This window comes from Cannabis sativa, chromosome 6 (assembly GCF_029168945.1).
Source record: "Cannabis sativa cultivar Pink pepper isolate KNU-18-1 chromosome 6, ASM2916894v1, whole genome shotgun sequence".
Taxonomy (NCBI): Eukaryota; Viridiplantae; Streptophyta; class Magnoliopsida; order Rosales; family Cannabaceae; genus Cannabis; species Cannabis sativa.
In genome coordinates, this window is record NC_083606.1 from 3,769,291 (window position 1) to 3,789,657 (window position 20,367).

At 29.9% G+C, this 20,367-nt stretch overlaps 2 protein-coding genes across 3 annotated transcripts; one reads left to right on the top strand and one right to left on the bottom strand.

Annotated features, from left to right (window-relative positions):
• Window positions 1-7,903: 7,903 nt before the first annotated feature.
• LOC115724570 (uncharacterized) lies at window positions 7,904-8,847 on the top strand. The gene has a single exon (XM_030653881.2). It carries the CDS (start codon window positions 8,131-8,133, stop codon window positions 8,764-8,766), a length of 636 nt encoding a protein of 211 aa, XP_030509741.2. The 5' UTR covers window positions 7,904-8,130; the 3' UTR covers window positions 8,767-8,847.
• A 2,835-nt stretch (window positions 8,848-11,682) lies between these two features.
• Window positions 11,683-15,424, bottom strand: LOC115694740 (uncharacterized). 2 transcript variants are annotated; one of them, XM_061116886.1, is made up of 16 exons: window positions 15,235-15,424; window positions 15,116-15,144; window positions 14,814-14,925; window positions 14,632-14,729; window positions 14,384-14,480; window positions 14,215-14,304; window positions 14,030-14,092; window positions 13,835-13,909; window positions 13,675-13,740; window positions 13,495-13,572; window positions 12,805-12,915; window positions 12,646-12,723; window positions 12,431-12,550; window positions 12,154-12,197; window positions 12,018-12,045; window positions 11,683-11,909 (listed from the first exon to the last, which is right to left on the bottom strand). In XM_061116886.1, the coding sequence occupies exons 1-16, from the start codon at window positions 15,265-15,267 to the stop codon at window positions 11,895-11,897; spliced, it is 1,137 nt and encodes a 378-aa protein (XP_060972869.1). In that variant the 5' UTR covers window positions 15,268-15,424; the 3' UTR covers window positions 11,683-11,894. The 2 variants fall into 2 exon arrangements, with proteins under 2 accessions (XP_060972869.1, XP_030477694.2); XM_030621834.2 differs by having other exon boundaries at window positions 12,018-12,075.
• Between the last annotated feature and the right edge of the window lie 4,943 nt (window positions 15,425-20,367).

Consider the following 20,367-nt stretch of genomic DNA (forward strand, 5'->3'; position numbering starts at 1 on the left):
TTTAAAGAAAAACCTTAAAAATTAAAAGCTAAGACGAGGATAGGGCATCGAACCATGCGGCGAACTAACAAGATTCTCTTGTTACATAGTTACCACCGCCACCACCACCACCACTGCAACATCTATTTCAGATTTGAAATCCCCTAAAAATAATATTCACAACAATATTACTATAAATAGAATAAATATTTGCAACAAAATTACTCGAATTACACTTAAAGGTACACTTAGCTACACAAATTATTTTTGGGGGTGAAACTCCTAATTAAGGAAAAATCTATATACAAAGTCCATTACAAAGCTCAGCAATAAGCAAAAGTAAAATAATACCCTTAAAGACGTACAAATGGCAACAAGATCAATAGATTGATAAATCGAGGCATAAACGTCCATCGTAGTTATAATTATTTTTAAATACTATACCACTATAGATGAAAAGTAAAGAACTAAAATAAGATACTCTGAAATTATTTATGTTTTGATTTTTTACTATATTTCATTTTCTTTCATTAAAAAAAACCGTTAAATGTAAAATAGACACTACAGTATACATGAATTCAAAAACTTGTTGTGAAAATTATATACGCAAGTATACGCAGTCAAACAAGTAACAAAGTGATAAGTAAGATCGTCTCCACAGGGATTGCAAACAAAAATATCTTGTAAAACCAACTAATTACAACTTAAAATAAAAAGAAATAATATGCAAATGGTTGAGTAATGATTCAAAATTAGAAATGACATGAATTAATCTTGTTAGAATTAAACTACTGCTGCTAAGAAAAATTGGTTGCAAGATAAAAGTTGTAATATGGTAAAAATGGCTTGAATAACTAATTCCTTCTAGTCAGGTTTTTTTTCAGTCAGTACAGCATCGGTTCAGCATTGCTCTAGCATTCTGCACAGAGATAACAACAAATTCCTCTAGGCTTGTGAGAATTTTCCAACACTCACAACTTTAATTCTACCATTGAGCTCAATATATTCCTATATCAAACCAGCAAGCAGAACACTATTCAAACATTAATTTTGTAAGTTATGCAAGGTAAATGAAATATTCCTATTCCACTTACAAAGAAAAGCCTAAATCTAGGTTTTCACTTGCTCCATTCAAGTTGAACTACTAGATCTAGCCCTTCCAATACAAGATCTAGCTTAGAAAATTGTTATTCATGGCCAAGAAACAACAATCAATTAAAATGAAACTCATGAATGAACAAAGGCAAACAAATGCTAAAGTAAGCTTAAAATTTAATCATACCCAACTTAGAAGTTCATAGTCATTCAAGCCTCAAAAGTTTAGCTTATATTCAAGTAAGAAGATAAAATCCAAGCTAAAAACAAATCATCCATGGCTGCTGCCCAAATTTACAATCTCAAGAAGGTTTTGATACTAAGTACAATCAACAATAAAAGAGAGTAAAGAAAGAAAACTAAAGAGAAGGGGTAAAAGAAAAGTCAAACACTAAGGCTTGGTCCCCTCTTCTTTCTTCTTTGTAGTACTTCCTGCTACATTTACTCCTCCAAAAGAGTTGCAGCAGCTCCTCACGTACTGGATGATGAAGATGATTATGGTGTACTTCCTCTTCCTTCTCTTTTTGTTGTTGGGTTTTTAGGGTACAAACTTCATACCCCAAAATAGAAGCCCAAACTTTTCCACTTTGGCCCACTAGGGTTAGACCCCTTTCTTCCACGTCAGCTGGCTGGTGCAATTTGAGTGACTGGACCGAAGTTGCTGAGGTGGATAAGTGAAATTCATGTTTCCACGTCACTGCCAGGATGCTGAATTCACTTTAGCATTGCTTCAGCAATCAGCCCAGTTTCAGCTTGTGCTCCTTTTCTTCCTTGCTTCTTTTTCTTTTACCTATCAATTTAATTCCTCCTTTTTCAACAAAATAAGCACAGTTAATTGGAAAAACACACCCAACAATATCAATATTTACAAAACTTAAAGGCTAGATTACTAAATAGAAAATAACACTAAAACTAATTAAAATTAAGCAAAATAAACACATTTTCACTACTCTCCTCACAATACTTTAGTTTAAAAGCATAAAAATTAACTCTATAACATAGAGTTATCAGTACATGTTATCAATTATATACTGTTATATGAATATATAATTTTACTTAATTTTTTTTAATGATGGAAGAACCCTATAAGTTACCAAAACTGTAAATCTGTCACTCATAATTTTTATTATGGGTGATTAGAATGACATGTGTCTTGTAAATTGGGACTCGTCATATTTTCCAATAAAAAATAATTATTTTTAAAAATATTTATAAGCTGGTAAACCAATTAGATAATAACACATGTTATCTTCAGGGCCGGCCCTAGGCATAGGCGGGCTAGGCCCGTGCCTAGGGCCCACACTTTTCGGGGGCCTAAAATAAAAAAATAAAAAGATTTATTAGGCTTTTATTTAAGTAAAATTAAGTGTATTATAAACAATAAATATTCATAGCTTAGTTGGTTGAGTTGGAAGCCATAATGTTCAAGGTCATGGGTTCAAATCCCATCACTCTTTTTTTGATATTTTTTTTAATGTATTTTTGAGGGTCTCAAAATTTATTTCGCCTTGGGCCCATATATTTTCAGGGCCGGCCCTGGTTATCTTAGTTACTATCTAACAGAAGTTAACAAGCACAAACTAACTTATTTACAGTTTAGTAACTTTTAGCCGGTTTTCCATTATAAAAAAATCATTAATATGTTTACAGTTACTACAAGTGATAAAATATTAGTTTTTATCACAAAATAATTTTTTGTTGTGATTTATGAAGATAATATTAATTAGTTAAAAATTGATCTACTAATAGCATGTAGAAATTAAGACCAAAATTAATGTAGGTGAGGCTATTTTTACCGATCACTCGAGTTCTCTTATTAAAGCCTTCTAAGCTTGCAAAGAGTTGTCAATCCTGAAATCTGCTCATGGATGGTCGAATGTTGTTGTTGAAAAGGATTGTGTCGTGCATGCTCTCAAAAATAATATCTGAATGCTTTCTCTTATCGGTTCTTTAATTAACGTGATATTGAATATCATTCATTTGTTTAGTAAATGAGAAGCTAGTAGGTCATACTTAAGGAAAAAAGAAAGAGAAATTAAATTTTTTCCCAAAATTATAATTATATTAATTTATGTAAATAAAATTCTATGCAAACTATTTTTTTCCACCACTAATCAATCCGCAACTTATCTTTATCAAATTATTTAATTAATAAATCTAATAAATTAACTTGTTTAAGTTATTTGGAAGTGTGAGGATGAAATCATTTTATAACAGGGGAGAAAGAGAATTTTTTTCTTTGTAAATAATATGGGACAATTAAAATTAAGATTCTTTAGAGAGACATTTATGTCCTTCAAAAGGGTCATGACACATGTATTATATCACATCTCCCTTAGAACGACTTAAAATGTATGTTTGATTAACATGAAATTCTCTCCATTTTAAAAATATACATTTTATATTTTAAAATTATGTACAGTATATTCTTACATTTTATGTCCCACAATATATTCCATGCTTTTAATTGGGTTATTACACAAAAAAAATTTACACTATTTTGGTCAAATAACATCTAATTCAAGCAGAACTTCAAGCTATTCAACTTGGGTTGCGAACTGGTATACAGAGGCGTTTTAACCGTTTAGTGTTGAGTCCGATTGTCGGGAGGCTATCCAGCTAATCCATAATAAGGAGGAGGCCTGTAGGGACATCGATGGAATACTAAACAATATTAGGGACTTGATGTTAGATACTTCAGTTACTGGGATTTCCTTTGTATATCGAGAGGCAAATGAGGTTGCAAATGTATTAGCCAATTACGCTTTGGTTAACAAAGTGAGAGCTATGTGGATTGGGGTTGATCCCCCTTGTGCAAGGCTTGCTCTGTTGCAAGACTTGCCAAATCCTCTGTAATGTTGCTACTATGAATGAAATTAATTTTCAAAAAAAAAAACATCTACTTCGAGATAAATTTATATTTGGATCCAATCCAATCCACATAATAATTTAAATCTAATCCAATCCACAATTAGTTATATATTTTGAATCGGCTACTTTTTTAATATTAAATTATTTACACTAAACATGCACAAGCAAAATTTAACAAACATTAAAATGACAACCTTTAAAAAAAATGATGATATTAAATTAGTCACAAATTTTATAGTTAACTTGACAACTTGTACCAAAATAAGAGTATACACCAAAACAAACCTCTTGTCACTCAAAGAACTTACTAACCAAGTTTAGAAGATAAAGGATAAAGCTCAGAGAGTATGAAAAAAAAAATGAAGTTCAAGAGACAAATGAATAAAGGAAATTTTTGTACTAGCTAGGGGCAATGCCTGAAGTCCTACCCTGAGAAGTGTAATGGGACAACAAGTTTGCAAGAAAATGCAATAAAAAGGGACAAGTTTGCAAGATAAATTCATACAAAAAGATTGTCTTGTTTACTTAAAACTAAAATTTATTCTAGATAATTACACCTAAGAGGACTCCTCTTATGAAAATCAAGTCCATTGCAAAATCCCTATGTTGAACATGCATCAAGATTCTCCAGTCTCTCAACAGGTTTCTAGACATCTCAGATGCATACAAAATCAATTCTTATTACTAGCTCCATGTGTTTTCGCCTGACCAAAATTTCGATGTTCGACATTTCAAGATCTTGTAGACTCTTGGTAACCTCAGTTTGAGTTAGCATATGAAAAGTGACTCCGTTGGGAATTGGGTACTTAGAAAAAATGTCGTTATAAGTTGATTTATACTCAGGGAGAAAGTTCGGGTCGGTTAAGGGAGAAGTTTTCTCAGTAACCAATTTGGATTTACCCTTAGTATTCCTTGAAGTCATGATCGTAGAAAATAAAAAAGAAAAATTGAAGGTAAAGAAAGCAAATATGGCAAGAAGATGCTTGTAGAAAGGAGATAAAGTTTAAAGAAAATCAAAAATATCAAAAAGGTTACTTATTTAAATTTAGAAAATTAGGGTAAATTGAAAGGGCGGGAAAAATTTCCTAAAAATTTGAAGTGATTATTTCAAAAAAATCAGTTACAACTCATAATGACTAGAGCTGTAAATTCGTGCTGGCACGGCCCAGCCCGACCCGTTTTGAAAAAGCCAGAAAAATATGGGTCGTGCTGTGTTGGCCCGTATAGAATTATGGATCGTGCCGTGCTGGCCCATATTTCCATAGGTCAAGCCCAGCCCGGCCCATGGGCACGAAAAAATCGTGCTGGGCCCGGGCCCAAATCGTGCTTTAAACAAACTTTGTTAGACTGACCAATATATGTACAGTATATTTATAATATTACCATTTTTTTAAAAGTATACATATAAATAGTGTTACATGTAAATAAACTTTAGTGAAAATTATTTTTTAAAATAAAAATATGTATATAAATATCAAAATATATAATTATAAAGTACAAAATTAAAAAATCATATTTATCTGTGTGTCGTATTTTTTTAGTTTTTATATTCGTGCTTGCTTGTCGTGCTTTCGGGCTTGTCGTGCCGTGTCGTGCTTAAGCCCATTTTTTTCGTGTCGTGTCGTGCTAATTTGTAGCATCGTGCCGTGTCGTGCTCAAGCCCATATTTTTTCGTGTCAGATCGCGCTCGTGCCTCTCAGACTCGTGTCGGTTTCGTGTCGTGTCAAAAAGCCTAGTCCATATTTACATCACTAATAATGACACATGTAAATAATTCTAGGTAACCGGTTCCACAACATCTGAGCTCAAAAATTGTAGAACCAAGGGGCAAAATAATCCTAAGGGCATAAAGGTAGTTTTACTTTCATAGTAACAATAAAACTAACAAAGTGATGTGGCGGGAATAGTTTAAAACGCATCGCTTCACTAAGGGAAAAGGCAGAAGATCAAGCGAATCAGAGCTTAGAAGACATGTCAGAGCTCGAATAGTGGAGAAAGTAGAATTTAAAGAGCATAGCAAAAAAGGGAAGTGTACGAGAAAATAAGAAGGACGAGTCCACATGGATCAATCCGAACAGAGGAAAGATGTGGCTTAACATCCATTCCCACCTATAAATAGGGAACTTCATCGTTCAAAAATAATTACGAATTCTTAAGCACACTAGATCAATCAAAGCTCTATCAGAATACATCTCTCACATACTCATCAGCTTGGGAACAAGAAACACCCCAAGAAACTAGAAAAAGAATTATCGAAAACTTTAGAAAAATTGTGTAAACTAATAGAGTTACAATTTTATGATTGGATTAATCATAGTGTAAGAATTCGAAATTGAAATGCAAATTTGTTGTTGAACCAATTTTCAGCATCAAAAAACCTTAACTCAAATATAGAATAGGAAATATTTTATTAGATTAGTACTTTAACTCTCTATAATTAAGCTTAAATATCCTAATCAATAAAATAATAATAAGTAATGTTCCACACATTCCACTCAATCATTTAATTAGTTATATAGACCGACATTCATACCAACTCAATCATATGGCTTTACTTTTCTCAAGGTCGGCCGATCCATGAAGAATAATATATAAATACAAAATAGTAGATGTAGTTTTGCTTAATTAAAACTTAGAATTAATTAAGTATAATCACCAATTTAATAATTGCAATATAAGTACTATATTAAGATATTTTATGCTTAAATAAAATGTATACTATAAATAAATTAGGAGAAGAAACTATAAAAAGCAATAGTGCTGCCCTCTTTTCTCTTTAATTATATTATTAATAATTTAGGTTGATTGTAACACTAAATGTATTATTTTGTGATTGATTAGTGATAAATTATTATATTAAAATATATGAGATCTCTAAATAGATCAATAACAATATTGACACGTATAAGATGGTGTTGGTAATATATTAAACATTTCTAATATATATAATTGAGTTGTTGGAAAAAAATAAATAAAGAACTATATATTATAAGTCGTAAGAGAAAAATATACGTTCTAAGGTCAACTAATAAATATATATATTGATATATGCAGTAGTATTAATTATATCGTAATACAATGAATGAGTCCCTTCGTAATAAAAACTTTGTTACTTTAAAATGAGAAAGCCTCCATTTCTGCATCATGTGATCTCACAAGAAAAAATGATCTGTTAAAAATAAATAAATAAATTATAAATAATAAGTACATATATATAGGGGTTAACACTATTAAAAATGCTTGCGTGGCATATTCTAATTGGTCTAAATTTGGTTGTTTTAATTGATTATATATATTTTGTTCTAAGTGTGGTAAATACCAAGCAAAGCTAGCTACCTATATATATTGCCTTGTCTTAAGGCATAATCGATCAATATTACACATGCAATATTAGCCGCCTAGCTATATATTTATTCTTATATATTATTATTGGGTGTTTTTATAATATACACTTCTAAAAAAAAAAAAAAAATTGCACCGATCTATTTTGGCATTTAGAAAAAAAATTTATCTTAATTTTTTTTTATAATCTTATAAGTTATACTTATTTAAGGTATTCTGTAAAATTTTGAGAAATCTAGAATAATCTATAATATAAAAATTAATGTTCAAACAATCTATTTTACACTCATATAAATAACTACAATAAATACTACTATAAAAAAAAATTAGACTAAAATTTTTCTCTATAAAGGGTGAATTATAAAATTTTCCTATATTATATATAACTAAATTACTCAACATAAAATAGCTTAATAAAAAAGATACTTATAGTTATACGTACACTTTTTCTTATCTTAATTATTTTTCTCACTTATTTGTAACTCAATATATTACCCAAAACATCAAATACACGTCCAAAAAAAATAAAAATTAATTAATTAGTAATAATTTAATAATATATATAATTAAAAAGAGGATCATGTGCCCCAAAACTCCTTCTTAATCCTTCAAAACCGGCACGTAGTATGAGTATGACCAAATCTTCTCTATATATACACATATTCAAAAACTTCTCTTCTTTCATATACACCTCTCATATATCAACATAAATTTGTCCTCAAACCCTAATATTCACTATACCCAAAAAAGAACTTGACTATATATAAGAGAAAAAAGAAAAAAGAAAGAGAAGGATTATTCATATATGTGTAATTATTATTATTTTTAGATTGAGAAAAAAAAATGAGTTTTGAGAAGATTGAAGAAGTGTATGATCATCATCATCATCATGATCATGATCAAGATTTGTTCAACATAATGAAAAATAATAATAGTCTTTCAAGAAACTCTTCGGTAGGATGTTCATCGCGAATTTACTATTACCGGAGCACAGGCACCGGGGGGATTCCATTTGAATGGGAAATGCAGCCGGGAACACCCAAAGATCCGCCCAAAGAAGAGGCGCTACCACCTCTAAGTCCACCACCCGCGGTGCTCAGCTTAGGGCTTCCAAAGCCTTGCATAATTCATAATATTCAAGATCAACCTTCTAACCCTAATAGGAGGAGAAGGCTTGTAGTACTTAGGTTTTGGAAGAAAAACAACAACAAAAAAAATCATAATAATAATAATATTATTGATTTTAAAGATGAGAGGTTTGGTGGTGAGTTTTCTAACTCCGATAGCGAGTTCATGGCTTCTCCAGCTAGGGATTCGAGCTCTTCCTCGTCGTCTTCTTCGTTGTCTAGACAATCTTCGAGATTGCAAAGCCCGGGTTGGTATCCTCCTATGATGAATAGTAGTAGTTCTAGGGCAAACTTGAGTTGTAGTCCATGGAGTATTAGGTCTTTTCTGGTTACACTTGCCAAGCGAGTTTGAATGAATTAATAATATTAATTGTAATTGTATTATTTTATATTGATCTAATGTATTATATCTATACATATGTTTTCTGTGAATTAGAATTTGTTGCATGAAATTTTGTATATATATATTTTTATTGATGTTACTTGTATTAATTTTTTTTTTTACTTTTACTTAACAAATTTAAAAAGAAGCCAAAAAATAAATAAATTAGAACATTATTGAGTCAGATATTCTAACAAAACCCTCAACATTTAACATTGTTAATGTTAATTAGAAGAATTTTATAATTTGATTGTAATGTGGCAGCTACCAATTATGGATCACATGTAAAAATAGGTCTTGACTATAATTTATGTATATGTTACTATGTTAGTATTCATTGATTGTAGCTATAATTTTATTTTAATTTTTTCTTTCACATTTTTTAAAATTTTGAATAATTTAAAAAATGACCACACATATTATTTATGTTAGCTATCTCAGCTTAAATGGCCCCACCATTTTATCTCAACCAATTAGTTTTGTTTAAAAAAATAAACAAATAATCTAGCAACTTAGTTGGTATTTGGTAATTACTTTTTCATCAGTTTTTTGTTTTTAAAATTGAAAAATGAAAATATTTTTCAAAAACACGTTCTATAAACATGTTTTCACTTTTTAATTTTTTAATTAAGAATCAAAATTTTGAAAACAAAAAAAAAAGTCACTTTCAATATTTTTTTAAAAATATTTTTTTTTCTTAATAAATATTTTTGACTCCAACCAGACCTGGACCCAAATCCCACCACGGCCCTTGTTACGAAAATTATTAATTACTACGCAATAGTGCACGCAATCAAGTAGTATACTCACGCAAGTGAGGTCGAACCACAGGGAATTGGATTAATTACTACTAAACTATACTTATAATTCTATTTGGCAAATCAAAAGTATTTATGATTGAAAAAAGGAAGAAAGAAATTCAAGAAACTTAAAGAAACAAGTGAAAATTAATCAAGATGAGAGATTAGGGAGGAGAATCCTGTTGTTAGTTTACCACAATTGTTAATGTCTAATTGATATCCTTTTCTTGAAGTAAATGACAGATTATAAATTAACCTAACTCTTTTCAGATCTTTTAGGTTCTAAATCGCATGCTCTCTAATTAATCTCTTAATTAAACTAACATGAAATCAGCATTAAGCAATAATCTAATTGTCACAAAGGCTATGCAAATACTCTCGTTTCACATCAAAACCTAGATTATCCAATTTTAGCATTCTCAATTCTCACTTTTCAGATTTTGAATTGAGATCATAGAACATGTAGAAGGTGATCAAGCTTACACATGGAATTAAACACAAATATAGATAATTTCACAATCAAGATTGAAGGAATGGCAATTATTCATTAACTAGGCAAAACTTAAAACAACATTCATCATCCTCCCTAAATAGGAGTTTAGTTCAAAACATCCATAATCAAATCCATAATTAACATTGAAACAGAAAATAGCATAGAAAAATTAAAGCGAAGAGGAAGAACTAGTTGAAGCAATTGATCCGAGTCGCCACAAGCCGCTCTTCTAGCCTCCTCCTTTGTTTCTAGGGCTCCAAATCTGAATGAACCCTAATTTTCACGAACTCCCTCTATTTAAACCAAGTGTCATCTTTAAAAATTCATGAAATTACGAAACTGTCCAAAAATTCCGTCACTGGGTCCCCGTCGCGACTGGCAAAGCCCCCGTCGCGACAGGGTTAAGCAGCGAATTCTTGAAAATTTCTCTGCCAGTTCCCCTCGCGACTGGCATGTTCCCCGTCGCGACTGGAATAGGCAGAGACACAATTTTTGGTTTTTCTTCTCGATTCTATCACCGCTTGTCCTCAATTCTTGTAAATACTTTCTTTAAACACCCGGGGACCTGAAACAAAAGAATCAAGCGTAAAATAGCCCTAAAACCTAGAAACAAAGAGTGAAAACTAACCGAAAATATGACCCGAAACTTAGACTAATTTTAGCCTAACAGCCCTGGCGGTGAACCTAGCCTCTGACCCAAACTCGATCCCGAATCTAAACCCAACTTAAATAAAATTAAAAGAAAATAAAAATGAATTTGACAGAATACACTTTTGTTTTCTTTTTTTAAAATTAAAAACAAAAGTGGTTACAGAACGCATTTTTATTTTTTAAAATCAAAATTTTTATTTTGTGATTAAAAAATTTAAAAATAAAAATTTTACCAAACAGCACCTTAACTAATCACCCCTTTAAATATTCAACACCATAATATTATTGAGAAGTTCGTAAATTATATAAAAAATTGAAATTTAAGTTGCAATATAACTTATTATGATTTAGCATCATTGTTGTTCATTTTATGCATTTCATTTTTTTTTTTTTTGTCAGAAATTTATAGTGACTATCATAAATAAAAAATGATTTAGGATAACATTTAAAATTTTGAATGAAAAACATAGTTTAAAATTTTTGAATCATAAAATTTATTTTCTTATAATTGAATGAGTTCGTGCGACTCTTCTGTCCCAACCAAAAGTACACAAATATCATAAAATGAAATAGGAGTAGACGAGTTTGATTTATTTATTTCCATTTTCCACGAAAACTAAGATTTGACTATTTGATTCTTTTTTTCTTATTTATTTAAAATCAACAGCTTAATAATATGATCATTTATTAAATAAAAAAAAAAAAGCAATATTTAGTTATAAATTTGACCTCTATGATGAGCTGATGCATGGATTGACCTTTAGTTGGATTATTCAAACATTCATATTATGTTAGGAAACCGTTGAATTGGATCTCAATCTCATATTCTTAGTAGTAGTAGTAGTAGTGCATAACACGAACCAAAAGAAAACAAACTCAAATTAAAGCATATATATAAATATATATATATATATTAATTAAATATAATTAAGACAAGCTAGCTAGACGAATAATTACATAAGAGGATATATTGCACTCTACGCTAATTCAAATCTATGATTAATATGTTCCTCCACTCAGGATCAATAATAATGTATACAAAATACTAAAGACATATTGATTTGCTCATCATAATAGCAAATACACATAATCATACCATATATTCATCTCATCAGTTAGCCAACTCCATATTGGCCAAAATTCATCAGCCTCATTTAATTGCATACCCCCTGAATATCATAACATCATAATTCATGTCACATAAGTAGTATATATTATATGATACAAACAAATCATAATAACGAACAGAGAAATTTTGTTTTTGTTGAAATTCATACCTCGGCGGGTGAAGAGACGATACCTTCCCTGCTAGAATTAAAATGGCCATTCAGATTCCTGCGGGTTTACATAATAAGTATTCATAAAATTACTTAATGTTTGTGTTAAGCAATGGATCGATGATCGAAAATTTACCTTGGTCTCTCAGATTTTGCAATATGTTTAGACATAATAGACGCCTGCAATTAAAAAAATTAGCAAAAATCAGTGATTACACACATGACATAACTCGTTTAAAAATAAAAGCTTGTTGGAAATTCGAGTCATCTAAATATCGATGACTAGTGATTTCCAAACACAGACGTGAATGATCAAAACAGAAACTCACAAAGGTAAAATAACAAACTGGTAGAGTTTGTCTTACTACAAAAAAGTAGAATAAGAATGCATTAGAACCAAATTAAATTCAAACCTGCTCCTGAATTATGCTCCTTGCCTCGACAAGTTGAGCTTCGAGCTCAAGCTCTCGTTCAGTTGCTTCGGAAGTAACTTCTGCTCCTTTTTGTGCATCTTGCAATTGAACCATGCGCTCCTACAAATAATTAACAATGGCGAATGCATCATAAACTGCAATTCATCAACCAGAGGATGCAAAAAGAGAACATGAAGAAATAGAGAGTGAAATACCTTTATGGAAGCCATCTTAGTTCGAAGGCTTTCTTCTATTTTATCTCTAGCCATGTGAAACGGCAGATCAAAGACATCCTGAAAAGGTTATTTTATGTTATATATAAACCACTGATAAATAATAACATTACATGATTTAAAATAACCATTTTACCATACCGTCCTTCCACCAAATGGAGACCGAGCAGGATCAGCATCCGCTCCTTCATTTACTGCTGCAGACACCTTAGACAACCCATTTGGAGCATTTATAAAATCTCGCATATCCACCTGAAAGTCAATGATTATGATATAACTCAGCCCAGAAAGAAAAAGAAAAAAACTGATTCTATGAGAAGCAATAAAAAACATTGTTGACATGAAATTATCATGGGGTCTCAGGTTTTATTAGAGCCAAAGGATTTAGCCAAGGAGAGCATTAATATTCTAGCTACATGTAACATTTGGAGTCTTCACAAGTTACCAAAGAGACACAACAGGTAAAAACGAAAGCATGAGCATCCCACAATCAATGGAAACAAATTGCTGTAATTGCACCAATTACAAGTGATAACAGGATCAGCCAAAGGGGACTGAATTTCATAACAATTGCATCCAACACATGTTTACCCCCATTGCTTTCCCAATCAACAAAGACTGGAAGCCAACTATTATAAACATGTTACCTAACCTCATCCATAGAAAATGTTTGGAACAAATTCTATTTCTAGACACTATGCTAATGAACAAACTACAAGTGAATGTTTTGCATAAAACTAAATTAGCTTAACAGTAATATTAAAAGTATCAACTTGACTTGGGTCAAACTAACCAAACAAATTGTAAGAATAAGGAAACATCCAACATTACCTGCATTGATCGTAATAATGCCTTTAAATCACCATTCTCTTGCATCAACTCTTGATTTTTTGTCTCGTAAGCATCCACCTAACAGTTGTATGCCCACCCATTAAAAACAGCCACAGCAGAAAACTAAAGAATTCAATCAAGATGGGGCTATCGTTATCAGAAATATTTCATATTGCATACAATTTTTTTATAAAAATCATTGTCGGCCTTCTTCCCATTCCATGTTCCACGTTGCCTGCCTTCTTTCTGTGTAAAATCAACAAAACCACCAAAATCCAATGGTGAGTAAAATCAAAATATGAAACTAGTGCTGAAACTAGTGCTGAATTATTTGATATACCTGAAGCAAATTCATTATCTCCATGCCTGACCTAGATTCCTTCTTTTTCTCATTTAAAACTTGGTTTAGCCTCTCCTGCAGTAAAAAGTAAAAACTCGTAAATTTCCACTTTGAATAAAATTATTTTTTAAAAAAACAAGAAAAAAATGGATAACAAGTAATTCAGTTTATAAGAGCAAGTCAAAGATACAATACCTGCAACTTCATGTACTCTTTTTCTTTTTTCTTTGTCTCATGTATTTGTTGAGTCCTTACTTGCTTCAGCAACATTAACAAACAACATTATTGTACCATTAAGAGGTTGTCTCACATTGTCATAAAATGGCTACCAAAATACAACAATGAGCTAAGCTAACTATTAAATATCCAAACATACTAACCTGATTACCAATCACCATTCTTTGAAACTCATCTCTTTCTTGCTGCAACTTCTCAATTTGGGCCTTAAAGGTGGCAGTGGATTTAGCTTCCTGATACACATTTCAAAAACATAAATAACACAACAAAAACAGCAAAATTTCCTTCTTTAAAATAGTCAAAGGCACTAACTGTTCTAGTAATTGTTGCTATCTCCCTATCTTTAACTTGTATCTGCCCTTCAAGTCTCTCAACTTTAGCTTCTAATCTTGTAATGTCAGACAACAATCTGTAAAAGGAAATGCAACAATGATATTATGATCCCAAACAATGAATGCAAAACCGAAAATCTAAGGAGATTGTGTCAATTTACGTTCAATTAGATCCATATTTATAGTAAAACTATCAACTCAACAGAGAAGAAATCTGGAAAATTATACCGTTGTCTCTGTTCATTAGCAGATTCCCTGAATTCAACATCACGCTGCCTCTGTTGAATTAAAGCATACATACAATTGCAAGTACGAGCAACTGAAACCTACAAAACACAACAAAATAAATATTCCTAATTCAAAACCCTCCAAACAATTCAAAATCAACTCCGAGAAGATCAAGAACTTACAGGATCATTTGCAAAGAGATCAAGCGAAGCCGGAAACCCAAACGTAACAAGAGTCTGATTCAAATACTTGATGCAATGCTCCAAGTTTCCAACATCAGCAAATGTAAACTCTCTGAACACAATTTAAAATTCAACACAAAAATCCACATTATGCAAAGGCGATCAAAAACCTACTTTATCCACACAAGATTACAGTTTCTAACCCTAAACAAAAGCATCATAAATGAAGTAACATTTCTACAAACATATATATATATATATAAACATATATACAGTACAGAGAGATAGAGAAAAGAACTGACCCCATTCCAAAGGCGGACTGAGAAGACGGCTATGAAGAAACAGATAAAGAACAAGATTAGCAGCAAACCAAAAGGAAAAAGTTGAAAGAGAGAGAAGGTAATGAAACAACAAGTCTTACTCTGAGATCAAAATCTGTCTCACTAGCTGGCATTGTAGTTATAGAGAGAGAAAGGGAGAGGTTTATCTTCTTCAAGCTCCGAGGAGAGAGAAAGAGAGAGGTTTAGAGAGAGAAAGAGGTTGCTGTGTGTGTTGTTTCTTCTGTAGTGTTGTGTTGTTGTGTTGGGTCTCTCTCTACACAGATCTGAGCGGTGTTCATTTTTAAAAATTTTAAATTATATTTTGTTTTTTTCAAAAAAAATTGCTACAAGTTAACTTTGGTATTATACGGCAATTGGTATAATTAAGTATTCAATCTTTTATAATATAATAATTTTTATAATATATTGCTAATTAATTTAAGTGAGGCTAAACATCATATATAGTACATAAAAAAATTATTTTCGATACTATAAAATATTCAAAAATAAAAAATTAAACTAAAAAACTTTTGAAAGTATATATGCACATAAGAGATTTATAAAAATATCGCTAAATAGTGTATATTTTTATTATGTTCCAATAAAAAATATTAAAAAGTACTAGTAGTATTTAGTATTTTCTAAAGTGTTATATTGTTATTGTAATATTGTTATAGTTAAATATGGGAACTCATATAATTAATTGTAATCACTTTTAAGGAATATTGCTAACTAATTTCAAAGTGTTACCTCTAAATAATATTATAAACCACTCGTAGAAGTTAGCAAATAGGCGGACCCACATTGAAGCGAGAGGGCAGTTGCCCTTCAAAAAATCGAGAAAACAATGTATATATATTTAAACTAGGTGCAATATATATTTGTAATAAAATGTGATATTTATAGACATAATACTAGTTTTATTGTAATAATTAAGCTAGATTGTATATATATTAAAAATTAAAGATTCAAATCCCACCAATAACATATTTTTTTTCTTTTTAAGTTTACTTTTATACCCTTACTTTAAATTATAGATCCCTTAGCAATAGCAATGATCTTTCCAATATTATATTTATATATTGTATTTTTACTTATAGTGTCAAGCACCACAATAAAATATCGTTATATAAAGGGTCGGCTCAAAAAAATATGTATATTTTTTAAATGATATTTTTATTATTTGAGCTCCTAAAATTAGTGGGCTCTAAGTGCAGTCCTAACACACCTATGCTTAGGGCCGGCCCTGGTTATATAATTAGTTAACAATTTTATGATATTTATTAAAGTAAAATAATTAAGACTCAATATTAAATTGTACCAATAACGATATTATACCTTATCAAAATACTAACACTCTTATTGGTTACCCTTTAGCATTTATGTTATGTATTTAATAATGAAATATGAATTCAAATATCCTCGGTCGCACGGACTTGTGAGAATGATCCAGTGTGGTCGGGTATCACTCTGCCCAATGGGGTCGGTCACTCACTGTGGATTCTTCAACTGTTTTTGGTATGCTGACGTGGCGAGTGTTAATTGGGTGGGTGAGGGATATGATAATTCTGTGGACCATTTTTGTTTATTTTTAATTTAAAGGTCCAATGTTTAAGGGAAGGCAGTTGGTATAGAAAGAAAGATTCGAGCAAGCAATATTGAAGGGATGTTAAGTTATGTTGTTGGATTGAGTAAAGTGCATATATAAAATATAGGGTAATTATCATCACTATTCAATTTTTTTGGTTTCATATGAAGATCACATGTTATAAATTAATGGGTAATTTTGTAGTACATGATCTTTGAAAGGGTAGTTTTGATACATTTATTTGTTCTAGTATTTAGGAATATATCTAATTAAACAAATCTCTCAATTTTACATTATATAAATTGAAGTTGTTTCATCAATTTAAATAAAAAAAATTAAGAAAGAAAACTTTCCGACAAAAAAAATAAAAAAATAAAAGTTAAATTTTACTTAAGTATTTTGTGTATAAATATATTTTTGATATAGTGTAAAAAGAAACATCTTTTGATTTTTTTTTTAATTTAAATAGCTACATTAAGTATAAAAATTCAAATTTCTTTTTTATTATTGATCAAAATTTAATAGTTTAATATTTTTGAAATTAATATTTATTTTAAACTTGTTTAGTAACCATTAATGAGTAAAATTCATTGAGAAGTATTTCATACATATAATTATGTATGTTTTGAGGCCAGTTGTAAATTTTCAAAAAAAAAATAAATATTTTAAAATTTGTACCAGTTCAGTAGTTTAAAAGATGGTAATGCCAAAATTTGAATTTAAAAAATTAAATACAATTAAAATGATAATTTAAAGAGTTTAACTGCCAAATAAACATTAACCAAATTGGCATTCAGTTTTTAGTAGGTAAAATAATACTTAATTTATTTCTATGGCAACAAAAGTATTTAAATTATTATGTTTTCAATACTTTAGTATTTTTTTAGACATTCAGCAGTATTATATTAGTAATTTTTTATTATAATTATTAAATTAAAATATGTAAAATTTAATATTTAATTACATCAAAACTAACATGATACTTTATTGTGGTATTAAACACCACATATGCCATTTATCATTTTTCTACGTGATTTCAAATTTGCTTAAAACTTAAATAAAAATCTAAATATTCTTCTCATTAAAAAAAATAAATAAAGTACACTACTAAACATAAAAATTTAAACACTTTTACCACAAATATCTTATAATTTATGTTAATAAGTCATCACATTATTTCACAAGTTCAAGATAGCCAAAATTAATAATGTCCTTGTCATCACAACTATTTTCTTGACACATATAGAAAGCTTTATGTATTTATTATTATATAGTCCATGTGTGATGCTACACCTTGAGTGATAAAGCCATGTGAGAACAATTTAGAGAGTAAAGTGGTCCAAATCAACTTCATCAATTATGGTAGCTAATGATAATGAAATGCCTAAAACACATGATGAAGATGACAAGAATCAATTTAAACTTATGATTTTTCTTATGTATTATATAGGAAAATTCTGCTATACATGATTAAAAAAATATTCATATATTTGAGAATTTGAGAATTATGAACTGAGAGGCATTAATGCAATAATTTGATATTTAAAAAGGTGTTTGCTTTCGTTTGCGGTGTTAGAAAGAGTCTTGAAGTATGATAGTCAAGTCCGGAAGAGAGTTTTTGGATGTCTATCATGTCCATTCCGGGTCCATTCTTCAAGATAGCTAGCCCTTTTTTGGAAAGGAGTTCCAGCTGGCTAGTTATTCCTCCTGGAATGACAGTTTCGGATAGTCTACTTCAACAGACTTTTATCCTGTCCGAAAGCGTCTTCAGTAAAGTTTGTGGTCCTCGTGTCTGGAAGCTCGTTTATGTTCTCGGCAGCCCTAGATCTAACGCTGACGTGGAGTCTTCGCTAAATGAGGAGTTGGTTAAGTTAGTTGTTTCTAACTAACTTAAGAATCTCGTTTCTTGCAGCCACCGACTTTGAGATCTTGATCCTAAGGCTATATATACCACCTTGACTCACTTTTGAAATATGACTGAAAATTAAGAGTTGGAGAACTCTGTACAGATGAGATTGAGATTTTGAGAGAGAAAGAAAAGATTGAGAGGTGCAGAGAAAAAAGAGATATTGGGTTTGAGTTTTGTAAGAAGAATCTTTTATAGATGAAGAAAATTCTTGGATAAAAGTATGAGTGTTGAAACACTTTGTGAGGGCCAACAGAAAATCTTGTATCGACTGTATTGTACATATTCTTGATCAATCAATAAAGAAGTTTTACGGTGGTGTTTCGAAACTGAAGTAGAGTCATAGATCACATTAATCTATCGATTTTGAATTAGTATATATCTTGGTGTTATTTTCTTTATTTTCTACATTTATCATTTCTGATTTCTTGTACTCTGTTTGTTCTTGTTTTTCTTGCCAATTATTATTCTAGTTGCTAATCCTATTTTACACCTTTTAGTCTTACTTTTTCCACAAATTATATTTGTTTTTATGTTTTTAATTAGTACTCAAGAAGCATTAACAAAATTATACATATAAAAAGATCTCTATTATTTTATAATAATTTGCCTTATTCAATACGTTTATGGATATTATAGTGTGAAAGGCACTACTTACTTTCTAAATATTAATTGTCAATATATTTTCATGCCTTTTTTAAGCAAATGCATAGTTTTCACCCAATTTTATATAATTACTTTTCATAAGTTTCATGATTATTTTGGCTAAAATAAAATTTTCTTCTATTTATTGCCTGTCAATAAATTAACTTTTTTTTTTTTCCATTTACTAATTAGTAAATAAATTTTTATATTGTTAATACTAATAAACTTGAAAATTCTTGTAATTCTATTTATTAATTGCTACAATGTTTGTAGATTAAAGCTATTTGGACATAGATTTTTTTGTAATTTTATTGTTGTATAGATTTGTTATGTTTAATGATGATTTTTAACTAATAATTGAGCTTTAAAAGTAATTGTTTGGAAATAATTTTCTTTATATTGTTAAAGCTATTAAATCAAATAGATAGATAAACAACTTAACCATCAAGATCAATAAAGGAGCTCATGAAAATGATTTCTTTTTTTTTCTTTTTTGGTAGATCCATTGAATTCAATTTATTTCTATCACATGGCTTAGGTGGATATCCCAAAAAATTGATTTCATAAACCCATAACGTGTACTACATTATTTAATTTGAAATGATTTTTTTTAGAGTTGAACATTTGAAATGATTATTGTTTCTCTTTTAAATTTATTGAATTTGGCAATTTGTGATCCAAAAAATAAAATAAATTATTTTCAACTATATTTTTCTAGTGCTAAATGAATCACTATAATATGTTAACTTAGAATATAATTAATATTAAATGGAAATATACAAAAACTTACTGCATGGGAAGGGGAACAAAAGAAAAATTGCAATAAAAGTTTAAAAATATAATGACAAATTTCTATTAAAAGTGCCTTTGGAAAGACATTGTGCAAATATTCAAATGTTTTGTATAAAGGGAAAAATATTTACTAACCCAAAAATGAAAGGAGCCAATCATCACTAAGCTAATTTAGTTTGATTTATGCATACTAGTAATGTTATTCAAAGTAAATTACTGGCTAATTAAGATTTTTACACTCAGAACTTTGACATGTACTAAATCATGTTTTTTGGACTTTAAAGATCGTTAAAAAATTTCTCT